This window comes from Temnothorax curvispinosus, unplaced genomic scaffold (genome assembly GCF_003070985.1).
Source record: "Temnothorax curvispinosus isolate PA1 unplaced genomic scaffold, ASM307098v1 QBEX01002414.1, whole genome shotgun sequence".
NCBI lineage: Eukaryota > Metazoa > Arthropoda > Insecta > Hymenoptera > Formicidae > Temnothorax > Temnothorax curvispinosus.
The window spans coordinates 430,010-453,533 of record NW_020212194.1 but is presented as its reverse complement, the minus strand read 5'-3'; the positions used below and the strand labels follow the sequence as shown (position 1 = coordinate 453,533).

Genomic DNA, 23,524 nt, shown 5'->3' with positions numbered 1-23,524 from the left:
ACACAATCCAACGCAGCTTACAAATATTTTATCTCTCTTTTTCTCTCTCTCTCATTCTCTCTCTCTCTTTCTCTCTCTCGCTTTCTTCATTATCGGTGCAACAATATAGTGAAATAAAGTTCTCTTTCTCAAGGAAAACGGATGGATCGCGGGGTGGATCACGTGGAGCATTCTGCCACGTGCTGAAACATCTGCGTATTTATCAGTGGGCGGCACTGATCGCGCATTTGTGTGACAATAATATAGATAATATACAGAGAAAAATCTTTGATCCGACGAACCAGCCACGAAAGGGAATTATCGAGGACGCTCGCGCGTGCACGAAGTTTATCATTCCTTTGACACGATTCCTACACACGCGACAGAATTGCATCTAATCCTCGTACAAACGTTAGTCGGCCCGAATTGACGCTCGTCTCTCGCGATACATGCGCGATAAGTTTCGACTCTTCAACAATACATTACTAGTATCTTTGAGGAAGCTATAATAATACAAGCTACTAATATTTATTTAGAAACCACTTTCTGTTTTAAACGACTACTAATCAAAGACGCAGATTTACAAAAAAGCTATAAAAGCTGCATATTTACGTATTCATAGAAGGTGTTACAAATTAATGATATCTAAACGTAGAATATTTTTCGCAATATGTTAATTAGACGATTTTGAATTATCATTGACTTTAATAAAATTTATCTTAATTTATACTTATTTAAGAGTCAAAAACACGTCGACTCGGGCCGATACGTAACGCCGTAGCAGTCTTACACCGCATTTCCTCTTTTCGCTATATAGATATACTTTCGAAACCACATTATACCGTCAACAATATTACGCCGTAAGCCTCGATACAAGGACAGGCATTTTTCGCAGTATTTTAAGCATACTGAGGGGATTTGCATTGGCCGAATGTCACCCTCGCGTCGTCTTCAACCGCGAGGGCACCTAAGGCCTGTGCTCAATCCTCATTTGGACCTTCCAACCATATGGGATTACATTCAGTGAACACGTCGATGGGACGAACGAGGGAAATCGTCGTCGACGACTCGGCGCATTAGCAGCATTACAAGCTACAAAGTGACCAATAAAAATCCACAATGTTTACCGCAACAATTACAAGTCGTCCTATCTTAAAACATATTTAAAAAATCTGCAGTCGCGTATAATGGAATTCTTATTTTACTCACCGCTAATTGCGATTGCGACTAGAATTACTCTACAAATACGCGCCATAGATATTAATCAAATAATTAGCATTCAAGAGCTATCCTAGCGCGTAATCTATATCAACGGAAATTACTCGTCGTCCCGAAGAGGTCTCTCGATCGTTCCCGCAATCCATCGTTACGACAATCCAAGTGACCGTCGTCGACGACTCCGCCACGATGAATCCGTTTAAAATTTTACATCCCTGCGCACGTTGTATAAAGTCAAACGTAGATCCGCGAATAGCTTCGAGATTACCGATCTGATCGTATTCGAAGCTAGAAAGTGATCTCTTCCTCCCCCATCGTCTTACAAATCCGCGTGCACACGGTGCGACAAAATACTTAGTCGTTTACAAGCAATCGTCGTTTTAATTATCGATACAATCAAACAGCATCAATCAACCGTTAAACTCTCCTTTTCCTTTTCAACAAATAAATATCTGGATCCATAACTTTGCGAGCGGACGCGCATCGATCGCGTGAGAGCGACTAGGGAGCACCCGTCGATAACACGAATGCCGTAATCAGCTAACTAAGCAAATAATTATTCGTACATGCACACAGTGCGAGCCAACGAACCAAATCCCACGCAATTATCAGGTCAGTTCGCGCCCTACACGCGCACAATTCGTACAACAAGTACTACATCGAAGATTCATCCGATTCATCGTATTTCCAGCCTTCGTCTCTTTCACCTAACGTCGATACTCGTAGAATCATTTTAGTCTTCAGAAAAAATTCGTATGTTCCCAATTCGACTTTCAGTGTTTCGCCTCGCCTATATGATCATCCCTCGATTAGTCAAAGCTTCTTATCTAACATAATGCCTAGACGACGGGGCTCTCTCTATACGTAAATGCATTCTGTACAAGTCATTCGATCGAGTCGCCGAATCTCGAGAAAGAATTAGTTAAAAAAAATAGTAAGATTACATTCTCTTTGGATAATTTGTGCGCACGATGCTTTCGTGATGCGATAAATTAATCTAAAATGTTACTATTCGATTCCACAGATATCGCAAAATAAAAGATATTCGAAATTTATTTTACATATAAATATAATTTCACAGAGGTAACAATTAAACAATTTTATTAATATTAATCTATGAAGAATTATGTTCGTTTCAAAATTCGACGACGCGACTTTTCGTTCCAACGAGGTCTGAGTCAATCGCGTAGTTACACGCGGAAACTACGAGCGTCGATCTAAGCACTTGTGATCGAAGGATGTATTTTTAGGATCGCTTCCATCAAGCTACATACTGAATTCTCGGCGCTACTTGAGCGCTACACAGATGAAATATTATTAACGATGCGGAAAGTAACGGATGAATCGAAGCCGCTAAGTCTTAAACTCAAATGAAATATTTTCGCCGCAGATTCACTTTCCTCTAGAGGAACGTTTCCGTATATGTAGATGCGTATGTGTGTACGTATATGAGTCAATATATTCATGGTGTGCAATTTTCATCGCTGCTTATATATATCCTGAGGAGTTACAAAATATTATAAAAATTTCCATCTTGACAATTAAAAAATATCTATAAGATATTACACCTTGCACAATTATATAACTATAGTTCACGGCTTTGCTCGGACCCGTGGTCCACAAACAAGCAGAACCAATCAACCAATCGAGCGATATTCTCGATCTGCAGAAAACCGCTTTACAAAATTTTACTATAATATACAAATTAGCTCTACGCACAAAATATTAAGTTCTTATAAAGAATGTCAAAAATATTCTAGCCAATATGCTTTAAATTTATCCCCTACAAAATCATACTTTATAACAATTTACAAATCCATGTAACAGTGAAAGAATAGAAAATAAAAATATGCTAAAGTAGATTATTAAAATTACATTCGCCAATTTTTAATAATAAATATATTGTATATTAATATCATATTAATAACATATGTTTCATTCGGGAACAAATGCAAATATTTGAAAATTTCCTTGCTCATTAAACCACTCCTGCTTATAAGCACTCCCGCACATTTTTCAATCAAGCGGATTTCTTTACACCGAGAATACTCGTATATATTCGCATTTCCTCGGGATGGTCTCATTCGACATGGGAAATGAACTTGTCGTACGGAAGCAAAAAACAGCGTGAATTTTTCATATAGATTCACAGCGATCATGACGAAATGTATTTTTACCTAATATGTACAAATCTGGGCTGCGAAAGGATCTTTGTGGTTAATCGTCTCGAAATGTATTGCGTTCGAATTCGTTTCGAAATATAGCGTCGAAATGCGTTACGAAAATTTCACATCGAGAAGATTCAGCGATGATTTTTTTATTTCGATTTAAATTAAAGAATCGGTACTTCCGCTGCTCTCGACTTTCTTATTCAAACGCGCGACGTTAGATATTTATATCTATAACTCTTTTTTACAAAATTTTCCTCCCTAAGATAAAATTTACATCCTCAACACTGATAAGCGATATTGGCGCGATAATTCGCGTCGGCACCAAATCTCATGCGAAGCTTCGAGATGCTTCAGAGAGACGGATATCCGTATAAATACGTACTTATCTAAGAATTAAGTATTAAAAAAGACAAACGAACATAGCACATGATCGTAGCGTACGCAAATCAATCATGTATTTCGCGATGCGTTTCCTCTAATAGACGTGTTCTTAATTGGTACCAATCATCGACTGCAACAAGATGTTATGTAATACAATATCTCGACAAAATTAAATTTTGTGTATTAATAATTTGCAAAATAATCTCCTAAATAGTTCAATCACGGGTTACTCTTTCACTCTTCTTCCCTCTTTAACAAGAATAAGTTTTTATCAAATTTATATGAAAAATTTAAAAAAGTTTTTATTATACTTCTTTTTAAAAAATTTTATTTGCAAGGTAAAAAAAAAGTAGGGAATTGATACCAATTAAAGGTATGTTATATATTATCATTAAACCATAAAAGCCAATTTTCAAACATTCTTTGCCGATTATATACGTATCAATCTAACTTTTAAATAGCAAACAACCAAACAAACAAAAAATCTGTGTGATATTCATCACAATTTTACATTTTCATTAATCAATCGCAAAAAACGTGTCAAATGTACTTTCGCCCTTTGAATTGAGTGGCGACTAGAATAAAACAAGCGTACATAAGTAATCTTTTGACATTATACGACTGATCGCATACTTCCGCTAAGTTTCTCTTCGCACAAGGAAAGAACAGCTAATATATCGTTACTCGATTCTCTTCGAAAAACCAATATTAAAAACCAATTCAAGATTACCCGTGCTTAGTTTATGCTAATTTATACAGCAACGTACACAATGTAGGATACCGCTAATCAAAAGTGCGGTATTTGCACGCACCACCGCGTATAATATATAGGAAAAGTTCCCGATTAATTATCCTAAATAATATCTCATGCCGATGGCCGTGATCTATTCCGAGCTATTTTGGCTGCGAGAACGTTTTAAGATGTTCGTACGTTTCATTTGCGTCAAGTTATTTTTATGTTATCTTCGAAAATACAGGATAATTGTATCATCCTAAACTGGAAAATGTTTCGCGTGTGTGCTTGCAACATGGATCGATACGATTGGATCTTTTTCTATTTTTCACCACAGTCGGTCACAGATCGCTCCACGCATTGGAATCGACAAGATATCCGTGATGAGCAATGTCATGTATTAGGAATTTCCCGTAACGCAATAAATATTCTTCATTATATACTTTTAACGTAAAAACAAATTAATAATTTAATTACCAGCATTTTTTTAGCTAAATGCCGATTCACAGCGTATCGATGCTGTACGAGTGAAAACTTGAACGGCACTCATTAAAGGCTTTTCTTACAGTATTTACATAACGTCGTTGGTGCGAAATGTGAATAAAAATATGTGATATTTATTCACATGAAAGAATAATTTAGATTTTTAGAATTGCCTCAACTAAATGTTTAAAAAGTAAACATTTCGCGAATTAATAAATAGTGTATATCAAACCGATAATAAGTGAGCGAGAGAGTTATATAACGTATGTATTAAAAAGAATATAATTATACTATATTATAAATTATATTTATAATTTCAGTCTATAATTATCCATAGAAAAGCCAAGTGTTTTTATTCACATCTCCGCTGAAATCTTATTTAATCTTCTCTTTATCTCAATTAAAATTTGTCGAGTGATATAGATGGAATAGTCACTTGTGTGTACAATTTATAATTTATATGTATATATGTATATTATGTACACAAAACGTTTTCTTTCACGTGCAATATACGTGCATATCACGTTATACTTTTGCATAAGAGCTTCAACAAAACGTATAAACGCATCATAGAACGGCGTGTTAGGTCGTTGACGCGCTTGACCAAAATCGAAAACTTTCATAGGATTCAGCGTATCAATATCTTCTAATCTCGAACCACATTGTCGTCTCGTAAATCAAAAACGTCTCGTTTCTACATTAGTTTGTCTAATTTAATTACGTGATTGGTGGCAAGTATCACTAACGTCGATCGCTTAAAATCGCTTCAGCTACGTCCGACGTCGCGATCGGACGACGGGTTTCAATTTCTACGATCAAATTCGAGATTGCCGAGCTGTGTTCATTGCGAATCGCTCCTCAGCGACTGTAAAATTACGACGACTACATTGGCTATCACGGTCGACGATCGAATTAAAATATCTATGTATGATCAGCTGCGAAATTTTATTAAAGCTCTCTTTTGTCTTGATTATCAGCTAATTTAGCTATTAATAAAATTAGTTGGCCAACCGATCATAGGTCATTCCTCTAGACAATTAATTTTTTTAAATTGAAGTTATAATGGTCATTATCATTTCCTATAATTAAATTCTATGAGAGAAATCAAATCTCTGTTTCATAGAGATATCATTATTCTTGATCATAAGAAATACTAGATACCGCGTCGATCGCCGATCGCCGATTCGACATAAAGACATATGGGTTTTGGGGCCCGAGAGGAGTCGGTGCAGGGATTAAGGCCCCAGGGCTCTCTTCACTCTGTTTCGAGTGCACTTTCTATCTTGGTCTCCTCGTCCCACGCGATTGTCTCGCGCGTCTACTAGTGTCGTTGAGCTGATTCCGCGAATGGAGAATTTGTCCTGCGTTATACTGCGATGGACAAGGACACCGGAAGATTATTTCGAATCGGCTTAAAACTCTTGTTGGAATAATCGTTTGTTCAAACGATCGTTTAACTACGCTCGAACCCTTATAATTATCGCATTCGCGATAAAAATTCGCTAATTGGAAAATCGCACGTAAATATTAAAAGAACTCCATTCTTATCGCAATATAATTTTAGTTTGGCAAATAATTCGCATTCATAAACAGAGTCCGTTGAAGATATAAATGTGTAGAATGTGTGTATATACATGAGTATGAAGATTTTTGATTAATAATAATTGATTGGAATTTATTTCAATCTGATTCGGTTAAGAATTTTAGATTATGAAAATGAGATTGAAATTGTTCAGATAATATGTTTCAAGTTATTTCTTCTTAATTATATGTGAAACTTTCGAAAAAGGTTCGAGAGTAAGTTTTGCAATACTTCGCGTGAAAAATGCATAGCGTCTATTTGATTGAATACATGAACGACTTTGAGTAGCGTATTTAACGAGGAGTACCGAATGCAGTCAAGTGTGTATATTTTCATTTACAGTATGATCTCACAACATTATCTTCTTTTCGTATAAAGTAGCATAAAAGATGTCATGTAACGTGCATCTCGAAACGATGCGTGCATTTTGTCGTGGCCAGCAATTATGGTGAGCATTCGATACGTTTGGCATAGATTACGCTTAATCGTTGTAATGAGCGGGGATGGGTGGGGGTTGACATGTTCCCTCTACATAACACAGCAGAGCTCTTAAGCATATACGTCATCAGATAGTACATCTCGATGGTATTTGTGCGTGAGAATAGTTTGGTAGTTGGTATATGATCAATAAGTAGCATAATTCTGCAATTGTGGATGACATCGCCAGAGTGGTACGCGTTCGTGATATTAATCGGGGCATTAATTGTCGAAGACGTAATGTACGAAGATGAAGATATGTTTTTATATATAGACAATGTGTGCAAAAATTGCGAAATTTGTAATGTGCTAATGAAATTCATTCAGCAATACTCAGGAACAGCGCTTCTGTTTTCGATTCTTTGCAGTCCGACGATAAAGCGATTTAGATTTGGCGGAATAAAGATATCTTGACAACCATATGTGTACGCTACTGGTGATCAGTAGCATATCAGGAGAAGAAGAAGAGAAGAAGTAAAAAAGAGATTTAAATGTTTTATGATCAAAACGTCTTTGTTGATTCATTATTAATAAAGTATAAGTATACAATTAAGTTGACCGCGAATGTTATTGAAGTATATCCAGTAGAGTAAAAAGGAATAATAACAGCGTTATAATATAGTGGTGTATTATTACAGATGCAAGAGCTTTCGGAAGATAAGGATGCATGTTTAGAGCATGCCGAAGAATTTTCCAGCAGTTATGTTGCAATTGAATCCTGTTCTCTAATTAAACAGCAATAAAATCTCGCGTATTAATTTGTACTTTTCCTCGCGGGTAGCGCGATAAAAAAAATGCAAGCACAAAACGTTTTGCGGGACTAACGTGCACGCTGCTGGCGACAGGTAGCGTATTCGATAGCGAGGTTCCTTGGTGGAATAGGTACGCGGAGATGAATCGTCGACGGTTTCGAGATCGTCGAGGTGCGTCGGATAGAATCGATATATATGGTAGCATCTTTTTTTTTTCAGATTCGTTGGTGGCGTGTGCTGTCAGCCGATCTGGATTTCTGTATTCTTCTTGTTTTTCTTAGCATATAGAGTAGCGCGACAGGAAACAGCCCCACTAACAGAGCGCAGCGATCTTATCGCGAGGTAGCGTTGCGCACTTCCTAGCGTTCGGTAGCGTTACCGGGAGGCGAGCCCGCTAAAGGGCGGTGGTGCGCAGGTGGGGACAGCGCTGAAGCGACAGGCCCCGGGGCCCCAGCTCCTAAATAGCATTAAGAGCACGCGAGTCCTGCTGCTGGCGACGTCTCGAGGCACTACCGTAATCGACGCCGTGTTCCTCCTCGCCGTAGTCGTGATCCATGCGATCGCTTCGATCGCGATCCATCCGTTCCAGCCGCGATCTTCTCGTTACTTCATCTCTGGCACCTGGATTAAAGACAAAGAGAGATTAGATTTCAGTTTACAAAGGGATATATCCACACGTCTTGCTGAAGCGAGTTTGTAATTTTCGCAAACTTTATATTTTTATTGTTTTCTTAAAGAATAAAGCCAATGATTTTATTTCAATAATAATGATTGAGAAGTGATGTAACCCATCGCTGATGTGGGTCTTAAGTTAAAAAGACAAATCAAATCCACCATAAATATTTATGTGCGTTACTGAAATACTATAGCAATATAAAACTGAATTGTGTATTTATGTATAATTACGAATTTTTTATTTTTATTCTAAATTTTTTTTTTTTACTAAAGTAGCATTTTTTGTATTAAGAAATTATCGATTGTAAAATGACAAGTACAAATTCCACCGCAAAGAAACTATATCTATATGTAACATCACTCAAACTCTACCCTACGAAAAAACGAACGTCACTTGGGTCCTGGATGATTATTGTTGTGAGCAATAGGGAGATGAATTAGATCATTCCAGCCACATCATTCCAACATCTCATGCTATTTAATCCATACACAAGCTCTAAGCAAAAAAAAATACTAAATAAAAAAAGGAGGTACGGCGCAAAGACTCCGACGTTCGAACTATCGTTGCGCAGGTGCGCAGAAATCGAGAAGTAGAAGAATGTACTCGTGTAGTCATCGACACATTGATGCAATCTCGGACATAAATTACGCGAAACGATATAGATCGTGTACGATCCACGACGAAGCTAAAGAAACCCTTTATAACTTCTGTCCTCTCGACTTACGCTGCTACGTCGTTAATCTCTCTCGCTAACGTTAGATCATCTCTATTCTATAGTCCTATTCTATGTGAGAGGGGTTGGTGAAGGGCTTGCGAAACATATGAAATAAAACAAATATATAGGCTAAACTTCTAATCGTGACAAATTAAAAATTTTGACGTAAATAAAGAAATATTAATGGAGATATCAGTTATTTATATAAAAAAGCTTAGATACGTCGGAATCAGATTTTCTATAATCTAAAGAGTAAAATAGACTTAAAATTAAATAATATTAATAAAATATAAGAAGCAGTTTATAAACTTTGTTCATTAATTGTTTGTAACAAACTTGTGCCTGCTATAAATAATAATTTTAATTTTCTACATTAATTTTCTATATTAATAAAATATAGGAAATTTGCAGTTTGTTAAATTAAAATTTTATTAATGGTTTGTAACAAACTTGTATTTGTTATAAATAATAATATAGAATATTAATTTAAAAAAAAGAAACATTGAATAACTTGCAACTAATTGTAAGAGGAAAACATGTCGTGGCCAGAAGTTTAGCTAAAATAAAATTCCATTGGAATAGGAGCAAAAAAATGAAGTGGATAAAAGTGGCGTAATTGCGCTAATTCAATAGCAATCAAATAACTTTTATGACAATAATAATGTTTAAGATTAATAATTGAAATATTATAGAAGGTTTTATATCGCAAATGTAAATCAAATTATTCGTAATTATAATACGCAAAAACATGTAATTATAATTTATAACTAAATATATAGTAAAATTGAAAAAATATTAAACAATTAAAATTTGTCACAGTTTCGAATTTAGGTCATAATGCGTTTGACAATAAACTTTAAGTAAAACTGATACAAAATAAGACTTGAATTATAATTCACGTTAAAGTCTTACGTTTTAAAAAGTCTTTGATTGCTCTCTATGGCGAGCCTGTAGTTACTTCACTGCATAAAAAAGAGTATAAATAATAGGGAAACATAAATCATTTTCTCTACTCGAGAGAAATAAAATCGGGTCGGTTCCGTGTTTCCGGGCCCATGCACCAAACCCATCTGTACTTACTACGCGCCCTTACAAAGGTATCCCTATTACACAGTCTCTCTCTAATTCTTTCAATCGCATCCACACCCGAAATTAAATATTCACGGTGCGTGTGTGGATTACGAAGTGTACAATTTGTGGCCGGTTTATGCCGCATAAAATCGCATCCGCGATGAAGCAGGAAGTAGAAACGGCCGCACAATGACAGGCATGTCCCGCGCTCGGGTCTTCTTAACACAATTGTTTCGTCTTGGTCTCTTGGTCACCGCGACCAAGTCGCTAGTCGTCGTGTTTTCGGATGACTCCCGTGGCAGCCACCGCCTCCACTTTTACACGTAAACAAAGAGAACATCGGAGTCAGAGCTCGTTGCTGATGAGAACAAAGCCGATAATCTGGTGTGTGCCCTCGCGGCACTTTCGTGGCTAAAACTTTTTTTTGCCCGTCGAATCGGACCGCATTGCGGCGTAATGAGTTTAGAGATTGATGACGATAGGTGTTTGTGAACAAAATAAATAAAAAAGAAATAATCAGGTATTGCTCCCAATGGCTTTTTGTCTCGCGCGATCACATAATAGCTTTGGCATTAATTTGGCAGAGTTTGAAAACACACGTGGATTTTAAAAATTTCTTTCGGACACTCTTGATTTGCGTAAAATCCAATAAAAAATAAACAACTGTAAATATTTGATACTTGAAAAAATCAGTAGATTCCATCATATCTATTTCAGAACAAACATTAAAACTTTTTCTTCGAACATTAAAAAATCTACGCTTACAGACTTCTCTATTTATATATTTAAGGAATAAAACATTTTAAAATATTGAGTAATTATCTAAATATTCGTATTTTCTCTCTTTCTCTTTAAATATTTTAATTAAAATTAATTTTAATAAAAGAAATCCACACTCGTGATCGATGATAGCGCAGTGTGCACGAGGTAAGTTGCAATTAAATAATGTAAGCGTGTTTAATGATTAAATATACCAAGTATGAAGAAGGAAAATTTCTGCTGACTGTACGAAAAAAGTTGGGGAAGCGATTACACAAATAAAAACGAAACGTAGAATTTTATCCGCACTAACGGAAGAGATAAACGCGCCTCGGTCTTACTGCATTGGGTACAAGTTCATATCGACCCGTACGTTCGATCCGTACATTGCCGCTGAAAAGAAATATAACGTCAGGATAAGGTGATATTGATTTGATGATAAACGATTATGCGAAAAATGCAGAGACAATTTTAGTCAGTAGCATTGTCTCTTCGGCGGATAAGTGGAATAGAATGCGAAGTTAAAAGGCTGCTACATCATATCCTAATTGATAGACATACCATAGATCTTTATAAAGATCATCTAATTATAGTATAAGTATATAATAAAATTATAAGTAACATCAAAGTATGTATGTAATGCACGTGTTTAACAAAATTATACATAATTATAATTATCTATGCAGAGAATGTGCAAGTGACTGACATTTAAATTACATTATAATGAATAAATATAAATCTCATGTAATTAAGAAAAAAATTATATTATATAAAAATAATGTCAATAAAAATATATATTTTTTGAAAATTATAATTATAGTATTATTAGAAAATAGAACGTTTTGGTTCGTTGGTATACATATAAATCATATGCAAAATTGCTCTATCGTTAAAGTTCAATACCATGCTATAATAAAATAGAAATTCTTAAATGTGCATAATATCAATAATACAACATATAAATCTCATAATAGTCTATTTGTTTCTAGCGAATCTTCGAGGGAAATTCTATTTTCTAAAACGATTTCATGCGACGTCGACGTGCAGTTAGCAAACTATATATGCTGAATGAAGGTAAAAATAAGGAATACGAGAGTGCAAAAATATGCTCAAGGAAAATATTGGGTTACCTCTTCGATGATAGTAAGGCTCATGAGGGGCACCTGAGAGGACAAGAAGAAAGTTAGTGGCAAAACTGGGTCTCGTTAGATCTTTGAGGGGGCTAGAAAGCGCGAGCGAGGATCATCAGGATATTGAAAAAGGGCATCTCGAGGTACGTGAAACATATGGACGGGTTATGTCATATTAAATATTACGAGATATTCAAATGCGTGTTAATAACGTCTCTCAAAATCATTTTCCCGAGATACCCTGAACGATACGACAATGTTCTCGAAGCCAATATTTCGATCTCTGTAGTTAGCTTTAAGCATTGCCAAATATGTTCGCGGATGAGTTTGATTTCTGGTTCGACAACGCTGAAGACGTCAATCGATGTATTACGCATCGATTTGCGTCATATACAGCGATGCCATTGCTAAAAGCGATAGATCGTCGTAAATCATCATCAGATTTACATCGCCTCCTGCATCTCTCAACGATTTTGGACGCTTTCCACAAAACCATTACCGAATGGTCGAAATATTGGCTCCCGAGTACTGATATTCTATCCGTGCTCTATTTAAAATCTTTCTATTGTCCCGAATTCCATTATTGTTCGTGCGAGACGAAAACGTCCTTGACCGATTTGGAATTCTCTGCATTTGACTATTTGACATAATTTCCTCGACATGAAAATATAATACTTGCGACGCAGATCTATCCGTAAATTAATTTAAAGCTTATTGTCTTATACTCAGAATTGGGAATATAAAGATCTGCAAATCTAGGAATCTTTAAACATTTTTAAATGTGATTAATGATCTTTGATTTATCAAAATAATCGTGATACCTGATGGCACACGTTGCGGGTACGTGTCCGCCGGTGCATCGGGTGCAGGCACGGCGCGTGGCACCGTAGAAAAGTCGGGCGGATGCGTCGCCCTCCAGTAAGCTTCCAGGTACTCGGCCACGTGTTCGCATGCCTCCTCTAATTGATTCTCGTCCAGGATGACATCGAACATTTCTGGCGGACACTGCGCCAACTTTTCCGCGGCCACCATTTGTACGTTAAGGTGACGTATCTGCGACTTTCCTCGGGTTTTGATCAGCCTCTGCAGAACCTTCGGCGAAGAAATCTTCAAGTAAACGATAGTGGGCGCCAAGCTGGTCTTCGCCAGTTGCGACGGATGATTTATGGTGTCGCAATCCAAAACAACTAGCTGGAATTGCGTATTAGACGTGCGGTTAATTTATTCGATACAAATTAATATGTTGTATTTAAATTATTTACCATGGAAAATTTATTTGCAGTAATAAAATTGATATTTAATTGAGAAAATTCAAAAAATGTTAGAAATTTTAAATTGGAATACTTTTCACAAACCTGAAGAGTTCTAGCAAGTTCGAAAATCCTCTCGATCTCTTGCTGAACTTCCGCTAAACAACTGCTCCTACTGGTCGACCGTTCCATGATCGCTCTTTTAGTTGGATTGTTCAGCAAGGATCTCTTCGCTAACGATATATCCGCCATTACCCTTGTGATAATAATTCTGTAATGATAAATAATTCTTGATGAAATTAGTAATATAAACACATAACTTTTAAATATTAATTTTTCAGTATTTAAAACCTTGTAATGGCATATTTAGTGCGCGTAGCGTATAGCATATTGTAACCAGGGATACACTGTAGGTTAAACTGGATCCAGCTTACGTAAATGCGCAAACGTAAAAAGAATTAATGGCAACGTCCGTTTTTCCTTGTTAGTACAAGAAAGAAAGTCGGCTTATTTAGGACTAATAGCTGTCCGTTTTTCTTCGTTAGTAATAGAAAAAGGTCAGACCACGAGTAGAAATAACACGTTATCTAAACAGTCCCGACAGACCTGCCTTCGAAGCGATGTTTGAGAAAATCGAAGAGCGCCTTCTGCATCATATCCGTCACTTGGTAGCCCTTGAGCGACGGCCCGACCAGCACTACGGGCCTCATGGAAGGTACCACGTCGTAAGGAGTCGTCGTCTCCTGAAAATCCAAGCAAACGATCAGTTCAGCCAATCGAGATGAGGCCCCGTTCGCTAATATCGGCCCCAGGATAGTCTCACTTACGTAGGACTGCGTGAGCACGGTATGCAACATTGAAACATTGAAATCAGTTAATGGCCACGTCGACTTGACACATGCGACCTCCTGCACGGCCAAAGTCCTTCCCTGAACGTGCGAACGCCCACGGGACATCCTCTTCGAGCACCGAAGGTACTTTGGCCAAGCAGCACGTTAGTAACTACGATATCTAAGGTGTTAACGGCCTCCTACGGACTAATCGTTTCAGCCTATATTCTACCTTTATGACGGTGAATGATTTTCGCCGCGACACGCGGCCCCGGGTAGGAATAATCGCTGGTCTGACACTGTACGCGTCGTGACGGTGAAAAAAGTGATCAACAGTGTGTTAAAATAGTGAAAGTATTTACCAGTCGTTTTCCACTAAAACTATGGATATATTCAGCAGTATAATATGATACTTTTATTACAGAAAATTTCGTACCAAGTAAAATACGAAGATTCCGCAAACTGTTTATGGAATTGTGGAAATTTTAATAAAAAATTATTTAATCCACTAATAATTTGATAATAATAATTATTTATTATTAATTTGATGAAGAAATAATTTAGATATAATAAATCATTGAAGTAACCAATAAAAGAAAAATTCTCTTTAAAAGTAAAGAAAGTGATAATTTTATGTATTTTTCTCTAAAAAATTTAAATTTGTCTAATAATAATATAAATGTAGACTATCTGCGTTAATTCCTAATTGTGAACCATGATTTGTAAACCATGAATTATCAATTATAATTTCTATAATATAACTTTTGACATGCCACATAATTTATCTAAAATATCATAAAAAAATTAATCACATTTAAAATCTTTATTTTATAATAATATTTTTAGGACTAAGTGCATGTTATAAAAAAACAAACAAATATTATATATTATAGAATTGCACATTTAGAGACATAAATTCTATTTATATCCGTGCGGGAAAGAGAATCGTTAGTCTAAGAACCTTAAATTTATTTAGAGTCGACTGGTAAATTTTAGCATCTTAGACAATGTCCATATAAATTTACTTACTCACCAACAAAATCCTTGATATATTATCTCTCTCTACGATAGCAAAATTTTTTATTTCTAACTTAGTTTAAAAGTTTTCGTTAATAAAATTTTCATTTAAAAATATTAAATAATACTATTAGAAAAATTGCTTCGACATGGACAGAGCCTAGAGTCGCAAGGTCGTACATTAGATAGAAACATTTAATAGGATTGTCTGTACGTCTAACTAGCGTGAGAAAAATGCATCATGCTATTGGACACAGCTATTATCTGAATTGTAAGGAAGAGTATTAAATAAACCGTGGGCAATAATCAATATCGGAGCAAACAATTCTAAAGTTGTCAGACGGTTTTTTATCATCTCAGTGTGTGACATCTATTATTATGCATGACATCATTGAGCATCACGCCAGTTCAGTGGGCGTACGGCGCCTACCGATCCAAGTGTAAAAGCTCAAAGAGTGATAAGCTGTGCGTGACGCGTTAGGATATTCGCAAGCGTGGCTCGCTGAGCGTTTACCGGCTTCTTGAAGAAGTTCTTCCGCTTCTCCTTAGCGGGTGGGGTCGTCAGGGTCGCCTTGCCGGGTCGCACGTTCCCGACACTATCGCTGTCGTCACCTGTCGAAAGAATACGTTCGAGATTACTCGGAATCTCATCTATATGTCAAACAATCGACGAGTCCCTCTTTCTCTCAAAGAAGCTATTAAGAAGCACTCAACTGATGTGATGCAGCCTAGATATAATTTGCTAATTTATGCTTTGTGTCTCTGCTTATAGCAGCGGCTATCAAATATCAGCAGCTAGCTACAGCAGTACTAAGAATCGGCATGTGTGTTGATGAAATTGCACGAATACGGTGACTTACCCGATGGACTTTAGCAATGAAATGAAAACTAATAGGGCGTGTGAAGCGAGAGCACAGTAGTGAGCAATTTCTTTTCGCGAAAGAGCAAGGATGGAGAAGCTCGTATCTCTGTGTAAACCGCAAGGAATAAAAAAAAGTCTGATATATTAGTATTAATTTCATGTCAAACTGATAGAGTACAATAACGTTGAATTCTATATGTTTTATTAAATGTTTTATAATATTAAACGTTGTTATTTGTGCGCATGCAGTTTTATTCACTTGCGAATTACACAAGAGTTGCTTCAATCTAATTTTCGGGGCGATAGAAGCATTTCGAAGCTGGTGTTTTACGTGTGTCTCAAATAGTGGGATACTTAGGATCTCAAGCGAGTGTTATTCGTCATATTTTTTGTTTCGACCGGCCTGTAGCAACGGATCCGTCCGCCTGTAATTCACTGTCGAGGATCAAAGCTGAGAAAGTTTCCCGATTTCAGGGTACACCGAGTTGGGTACACCGTGAATTTTGGGGGGGGGGGGGAAAGAAAGAAGGACGTGCTAGGATACCTGGCGTAGGTGGTGTGGAACCACGTGAGGGCATACCACTCTCGCCAAGGTTCCCTGAAGACCCTCCTCGCGTCGAGTAGAGGCCCTTCGTGCCACGCGCGGCGCTCGCCTGTAACCTTAAGGCCTCCAGCTTCACAGGTGACGGGATGAAACCCACGTCGCAATTCTCTTTCACGAGCCTGCCGATCCACCAGTTGTTGTCATACTTCTCCTGAAACGAAACGATTAGTTAACGAAGAAAATTTTACAATTGTACGACAAGAATGGAATCTACGAGATAGAGGACGCGTGCTCGCGCATACCTTGATGTGAAGAAAGTCACGGACGTCGAAGCTGACGGCCGAACCGTGGACAGGTGAGTCATCGTCGACGGATCCGTCATAGCTCACGTTAGTCCGCACTGCAAATGCTACCGGCTTCGACTAAAATGTAAATTAAAAAATTATGAGCACGAGCGCATACCTATTTTCTCAATCAGATATTGATTCATATTACAAACTACCGTTTAAATTTTTATCTCTTCTATCTATTCTATCCAGCCATGCAATATAGCGTTATAAAGAAATACCTAACGTTTAAGGACATTCAAAATAATAAATTAGAAATATCAATTAATAATAAGTTATAATATAATAAGTAAAAAATATCTAACGTCTAAAGTAAATCAATTTTATCAAAACTTTAGCGTTATTTAAAAAATATTTGCTTTCTATAACTTAGCCTGACAATGATTATTTTGTCAGGGAAAGTAAATCGGACTATGATCATCAACCTCGACGACAAACGCGGTGTCGTCTCGTACCACCGCGCTTAGTTACGTATCATCGTTCCCTTGCCCGTGTTATCGACTTTTCTATCAGGTCACGGTGCAGCTCCTATATCGCAACGTGTACATAAACACGTATAACTATATCGCGTGTATGGAATGGAAAATAAAAGCCGGCCACACACCGCCGCGCCGACGTGCTTCACAGCCGATCGACACATTGTCGGCTTATGCGTGGACGCATTTTGCTAGTGACAACATCGTCGCTTTAATAAAGAAATAAAAGAGTATTGCGGAGCTTTTCATTTTTATTGCGACGAGCTCTATCCTTCGAAGGTCGTCTCTCGCCAATCAATATCCGTTAAGCCGAAGAAGACTGGAGTCGATCAGATCCTCGCGTTTGACGCGTTCGTGCTATTTTATAATTTTACCCCCGCGTTTACTATTCAATCCTATAACACTCTATCGTTATATATATAATCCACTATGAGCAAAGATTTTCGCAGATTGAGTTTTTTATTCAAATTTTTTTCAAACGTATAAAGCAATCTTGCAACACAAGAGAAAGACAGAGGCAAAGAGAAAGAGAAAGAAAGAGAGAAGAGAGAGATATATTATATTATAAATATCTTATCATACTTTGTAATTAAATTTTAGCTGAAAGAATATTTTTTTAGCAAGTTTATGAATAGTGAATACTGCTTGCATATATAATTCGCGAAAAATTTATGAACAAAGTTTATTTCTAATAAAGTAAAATAATTCACGAAATGTATCGATACTTCGAAAAATGCCTCATGCATGTTCCTCGTAAAACACTCTCTCGATACGTGAACGTCGACATTATTGCCGCATTTAAGCACATTATTGCCGCGTTAGAGTCGTGGTACTCGTACAGATCATAGATCGTATTTTTCCATGGATTTATTTTCATGGCTTGGACTACGAGCGCGAGAAGAAGTGTTCCGCGAAGTGTCGGATTGGCACCTCGCCGAGTCCGGTTTCTTTTTCTTTCGCCTCTGGTCTTGAAATTGCAGACGCGTCCAGCTATGTCGCGTTTCTCGTACAAATTCGTGATGTGTATAACGTGCCGGGGAAATATGACGGCGATAATGAGACAACTACTCGATCGATAAACGGTGATCCAGCACGCGCGGAATAATAAGAATGGACCCCTGTAAAAGCAAAGCAAACTGGAGCGCACGAAGGATCAATGACTTACTCTGGCTTTTTCGAGTTGATTGAGGGCCTGCCTCTCCTTCTCGCGTCGCAGGCTCTCCTTCTCCTCGTCCAGAGAAAGATCCGAGCTCGGCTGCGAATAGTTTGAGTCCGCCGAGCCCTGAAAAAAAGCAGACAAGGCATCCATTAGATCGGAATTCCCGTACATGGCAAAGAAGTTTTTAAAAGTTTAAACAAATTTTTCCTTACACATAAGTATTGATTAAATTTTTCCTATTTGATATTTTTAGGCACGATTTACGATAACTTTGGCCCCTTGAAATGTTAGTGATTTTTGGAGGCATTTTTGGCGAGAAACACGGAAAAAATAGTAAAAAAAATTTCCGACCAATAGATAATAATAATATCACTTTTAAGATAAAAATATTCTTCAACTTTCCACACGAACGTTCAATTTTCTTTTACTTGAAAGTACACATGTAGACGAGGGAGAGATCTTCCCCCGCATAAAAAAATTAACTCCAAGCTTATTTCTAAAAACTTGAAATTAAAATTTATCGAAATAGGGAACAAATATAGATTACAGAATTTTCTTACCTACTATTTTTTCTCTGTGAAAAATGCCTTCAAAAACTACTTACATTTCAAGGGGCCAAAGTTATCGTGATCGTCCCGACATTTGTGGTAAATTAATAAACTTTTGCAATAATTTTTAATCTTAGGTGATGCAATAATTCTTAGTCTTAGGTGTTGCTTTAAACTCTTTAGTAACTTTCGATAAACCCTCTTCTAACTTTTGATATAAAATCTCGGAAGTTTTTCATTTAAACTTCCGATAATTTTAAATTGTTTTTAAGTAGAAGTGTCAATTTTAAATATCAATTTGTCTCTCTATTGTAGAATATATAATATTTTGAAGCAAATGACATAATCTTTCAGTTAATCATTCCATATAAATATTGTTCAATAACTGTAATAGTTCGTAATTAAAATCTTGGTTTAATAACATCGCACACAGTAAAGTTTTGTAAAATTCTTTAAAAAAGTTTTAATATTAACATATTAAAAGGCATCATCTATACAAGTATTACCTTTCGTGTTAGTCTTTCAAACCAAATATTAAAAAAAAATCTTATCCCTTGAAAATTCATTATTGCTGGTAGCTGACTGTGGCCAGATTAATCAAACGATTAACCAAAAATTAATATAATTCTATAGAATTAAGAAATTTTTTTGGATATGACATATGGACATGGATGTGTAATAAATCATAGCAATCTTAAATAAGATTAAATTGAGAAATAAAAGAACAAAATAATCTTTGAGTAAAATCTTCCTTTTCCAGTCCTTGAAAATAGCATATTTAAACAGCATTTATTTACTCTGCGTATGACGTTAACTGTGACTTTGTCCGCGAGACCGTGAATGATAAAATGCCCCACGACGCAGTTCATTACGTCTATCACGCCCTACAAGTATCGACGTAGATTACCTTGTAACAAAGGAAATCAGTCTAGCAAGTTAATTAGTTCCTGTTAAAATTAAATGAATCGATCGAGGATAGGAAGGAAGACTTACGCATACTCAATGTTCGTGGTCATAAGCAATAAATTGAGACTAGCATACTCTTCGGCATATTAATGAGGAAAGTTAACGGTGTTGTTAATTTATTTCGATTAATTTAATATTACAAATGTTGCTCGATTGTCAAATGCTTATGTTTACAAATGATTATGTATTCAATGTAGTAAATTCTTATGAGTTCTAAAATGTTCATTTTAAAGATTTTTTTATTATAATTTTTTTTCATTTAATATGAAGTATGATTCCACATTAATTCCTTCTATGTGAAATTATTTTTATATTAACAATAATTATTATTTTATAGCAGTGAGCTAAAACAGCAACAAGTATGTGTAATAAATTAATACTTTTGTTTAATGTTAATGACTGTCTTTCGTTTAAAACATATAGCTCTTCAAGTAGAAGAAAATAAGATTAGAAAAGGAAGATTTTACTCACAGATTATTTTGTTCTTTTTCTACTTCCCAATTTAATCATATTTAAGATTGCAATGAAAAATTTATTACACATCCATGTCTATAGGGTAAACTCGGGTAAGATGGCTATAGAGGAAAGATGGCCAACCCATGTTCATTCGATACCAGATGATGAGTTAGATTGATAGAACATGGATTGGCCATCTCTCCTCTATGGCCATCTTATCCGAGTTTATCCTATATGCAAAAAATTTCTCAACCCTATAGAATTATATTCATTTTTGTTTAATCGTTCGATTAATCTGGTCAAAGTCAACTCTACCATACAGCAAAAATGAATTGCTTCCATAAGATTCTTCTTTCCCCAAAAAAGCTTCTCGACGAATAAATAAAAAAAACTTGATTCTTCTGATATTTATGAAAGAATAAGAAGAGACCTTCGATAAGATAGATTAAAATAAAGAAAATATAAATTTTAAAAGCATAATAGTTAAAACATTATACTTAATAAAAAATGCCTTTCTAAAACATTATATTTAAATTTAGCTTATCTTTCTCAAATGTCTATTTTTATTCTGCAGATTGTATAAAGCTCGAAATAGTTATGTAGGCATGTCTGTATTTATATATTTACAAAGGTTTTACAGACGAAGGAACGTTTATGCAACGAAGGAACATATATACTTTTGATATTCTTAACATTCGAATGACCATATCGATTACGCCTAATACCCAGTGGTTTACATTGACCATTTTATTTTTAATACTGTTACATTCTCTAATTGAAAAACTCATACAGTTCTCACTAAAAACGTTCGCAATTATTCCACCGTCATTAAAGAAAAAAACGGGAAGATAGCGTCAGTGTTTTTGTAGTATAATCTAATTGTAAGAACTACAATATTGAATAAACATTGATTCAATAAGGTGTCGAAACAATCATGCCGAGTTTGTGCATTACACAATTAAATCGTCTACTCGAAAGAAAAACAATTGAGAAAGTAATTACTGATAGTATTATAAAGCTCACGTAAAATTAAGAACTATTTCAAATATCAATTAACATCTTAATGGTAATAAAAACAAAATTGACGCAAATAAAATATAGTAACAATTATATAGAAACGGACTTCTTCTCAACTGTCAATAAAACAAATTAATGTCGATGTCTGAAAGGGATGCCTCTCTGCAGAATCCCGCTGGTAATACTAGAAAGACACTTCTGAAAGATGTGTCGCATGTGAGAAAGATGCACAACAGATAAAGACTGTATCTTCAAGGCCAGTAGAGCATATATCAACTCCGTAAAAGCTCGATTTCATATTAAAAAAAGAAAGTGAACCTCGATCGAGTGCGCAATCGACGTAAATCGCTGCGCCGCAACGATAGCACGGATGATCGCTTCTGCTTTACGCCACGTTGCCTAATACGAGCCTTAAACGATATACTGCGAAATATCCTATACATCTAGGAAGCGGCGCGTCTTTGACGTGATCGAACACACTCCTCCTTGCGCCTCCTTGCTCAAAGTACAGTCATGATAATCGGTTATTTTTACACGAAGACCTTCCTCACTACATGAAGTCCCTTGATAGGTTTATGTTTAATTACAGTTATCCCTTCGATGGGGGAGGGGAAATAAAAAGATAAGCACTATTATTCCATGAACATATTTCTATTTATTACAGCCTTGCGAAAAGTGACAGATGCGAGAGAGATCGAAAGAAAAAGAAATAATAAACCAGGAAGCGAAAAGAGAATAGCATTAAGAAAAATATAAAATCAAGATAATGCAGATAAAAAAAAAGAAAATAACCCAGTGCCAAATCTTGCTTGTTGATCCAGATATTTTAATTACTGTAGCAAATAGAAACTCGTCCTGCATCGCTGACGCGTTTTATTAACTTATGGAAAAATAACGGAACATTCTTAATATTGCTCCTTGTTTGTTGCACAACAAAATGATATAAAACCGCGTTTATCGGTGTACCTGAGTGAATAGCTTGTTGTAGCCGGAATTGTGTTGATTGTACCCGATCATCGCCGGGATTCACCACCATGGATGCCAAGGCTGTTCTTCTGATGGTGTTTAATTTACCTTCGCTCCGATTCGGAGCCGAAATTTATCGGACTAGTGCTCTAAGCTCTCGCTTAGGCCACGCTACCGCATGGCTGTTTACTATCGTCCAAAATGCTTGTCTATAGCCGCTATAGCGCATTGATATTTGAATTCACGCCGCTACGCCATGTTGAATGGCGCAGTGGCACAGGCTTTCGAATACGTTCCCTCAGGTACGTCGTATCTCAAGCTTTTTCCGCTTTCGTTTGCAAGCCATCCAAATACTTAATCTTGAATCTTGATCTATTTCTGAGAGATCGTCATTATCACCCCATAATGATAAGCCACGATGCGTTTCGCGTTCATGGCGAATGATAAGAGATCCGATTCGAAATATTCACTTTTCTAAATGCCCTCTGCAAGATACAGTGTAAATTGGATTTAGATTTGAGTGGACCGTGAGAAATGTACAACGAGAAGAGATAATAAACAAGAAATATAAACGTAGATAAACCGTTATAGACGAACGCAGGCGTAATTCATCGAGGTACTCGCGTATATAAAAATCCACAGCATATATGTACCAGTACTTGCCAGTATCCATAAGTAATGCGAGCGATGCAAAGAGAAGAAGCTGAGGATATTTTTCGAATATTCTACCACTTCTTGATGAAAAATTTTTTGAGATAATAAAACTAATTTTTGAATATGTACTTTCGACAATTTATTGTGTTTTCTTAAACATTTACACAAACAACGAAAAGAATGTTTTAATTGGTTTTTCTCTTCAAATTACTTTGTGAATGTTAAACAGTTGAGGTCGCTTCCCTTTTTCCATTGTTTGTATATATAGTAAAGAATTTTATATTGTCTTGAAAATTCTACCTGTA

The 23,524-nt window shown here is 36.2% G+C and overlaps 1 protein-coding gene across 19 annotated transcripts in view; it reads right to left on the bottom strand.

Moving 5' to 3' along the window:
• Window positions 1-6,858: 6,858 nt before the first annotated feature.
• The window catches only part of LOC112451622 (voltage-dependent L-type calcium channel subunit beta-2-like), an 80,634-nt gene continuing 63,968 nt past the window's right edge, over window positions 6,859-23,524 (bottom strand). For 7 of the 19 annotated variants that reach the window (XM_025011354.1, XM_025011358.1, XM_025011364.1 and 4 more), the window contains 10 exons: window positions 18,619-18,735; window positions 16,933-17,052; window positions 16,631-16,841; window positions 15,739-15,836; window positions 14,205-14,210; window positions 13,984-14,120; window positions 13,483-13,648; window positions 12,949-13,318; window positions 12,128-12,160; window positions 6,859-8,397 (listed from right to left, as the gene is read on the bottom strand). In XM_025011354.1, coding sequence (XP_024867122.1) covers window positions 8,234-8,397; window positions 12,128-12,160; window positions 12,949-13,318; window positions 13,483-13,648; window positions 13,984-14,120; window positions 14,205-14,210; window positions 15,739-15,836; window positions 16,631-16,841; window positions 16,933-17,052; window positions 18,619-18,735 — 1,422 coding nt within the window. In that variant the 3' untranslated portion in view covers window positions 6,859-8,233. Of the gene's footprint in view, window positions 8,398-10,247; window positions 10,553-11,310; window positions 11,391-12,127; window positions 12,161-12,948; window positions 13,319-13,482; window positions 13,649-13,983; window positions 14,121-14,204; window positions 14,211-15,738; window positions 15,837-16,630; window positions 16,842-16,932; window positions 17,053-18,618; window positions 18,736-22,565; window positions 23,051-23,524 lie in introns of all 19 variants that reach the window. The other 12 variants (XM_025011370.1, XM_025011369.1, XM_025011355.1 and 9 more) reach the window with 10 other exon arrangements.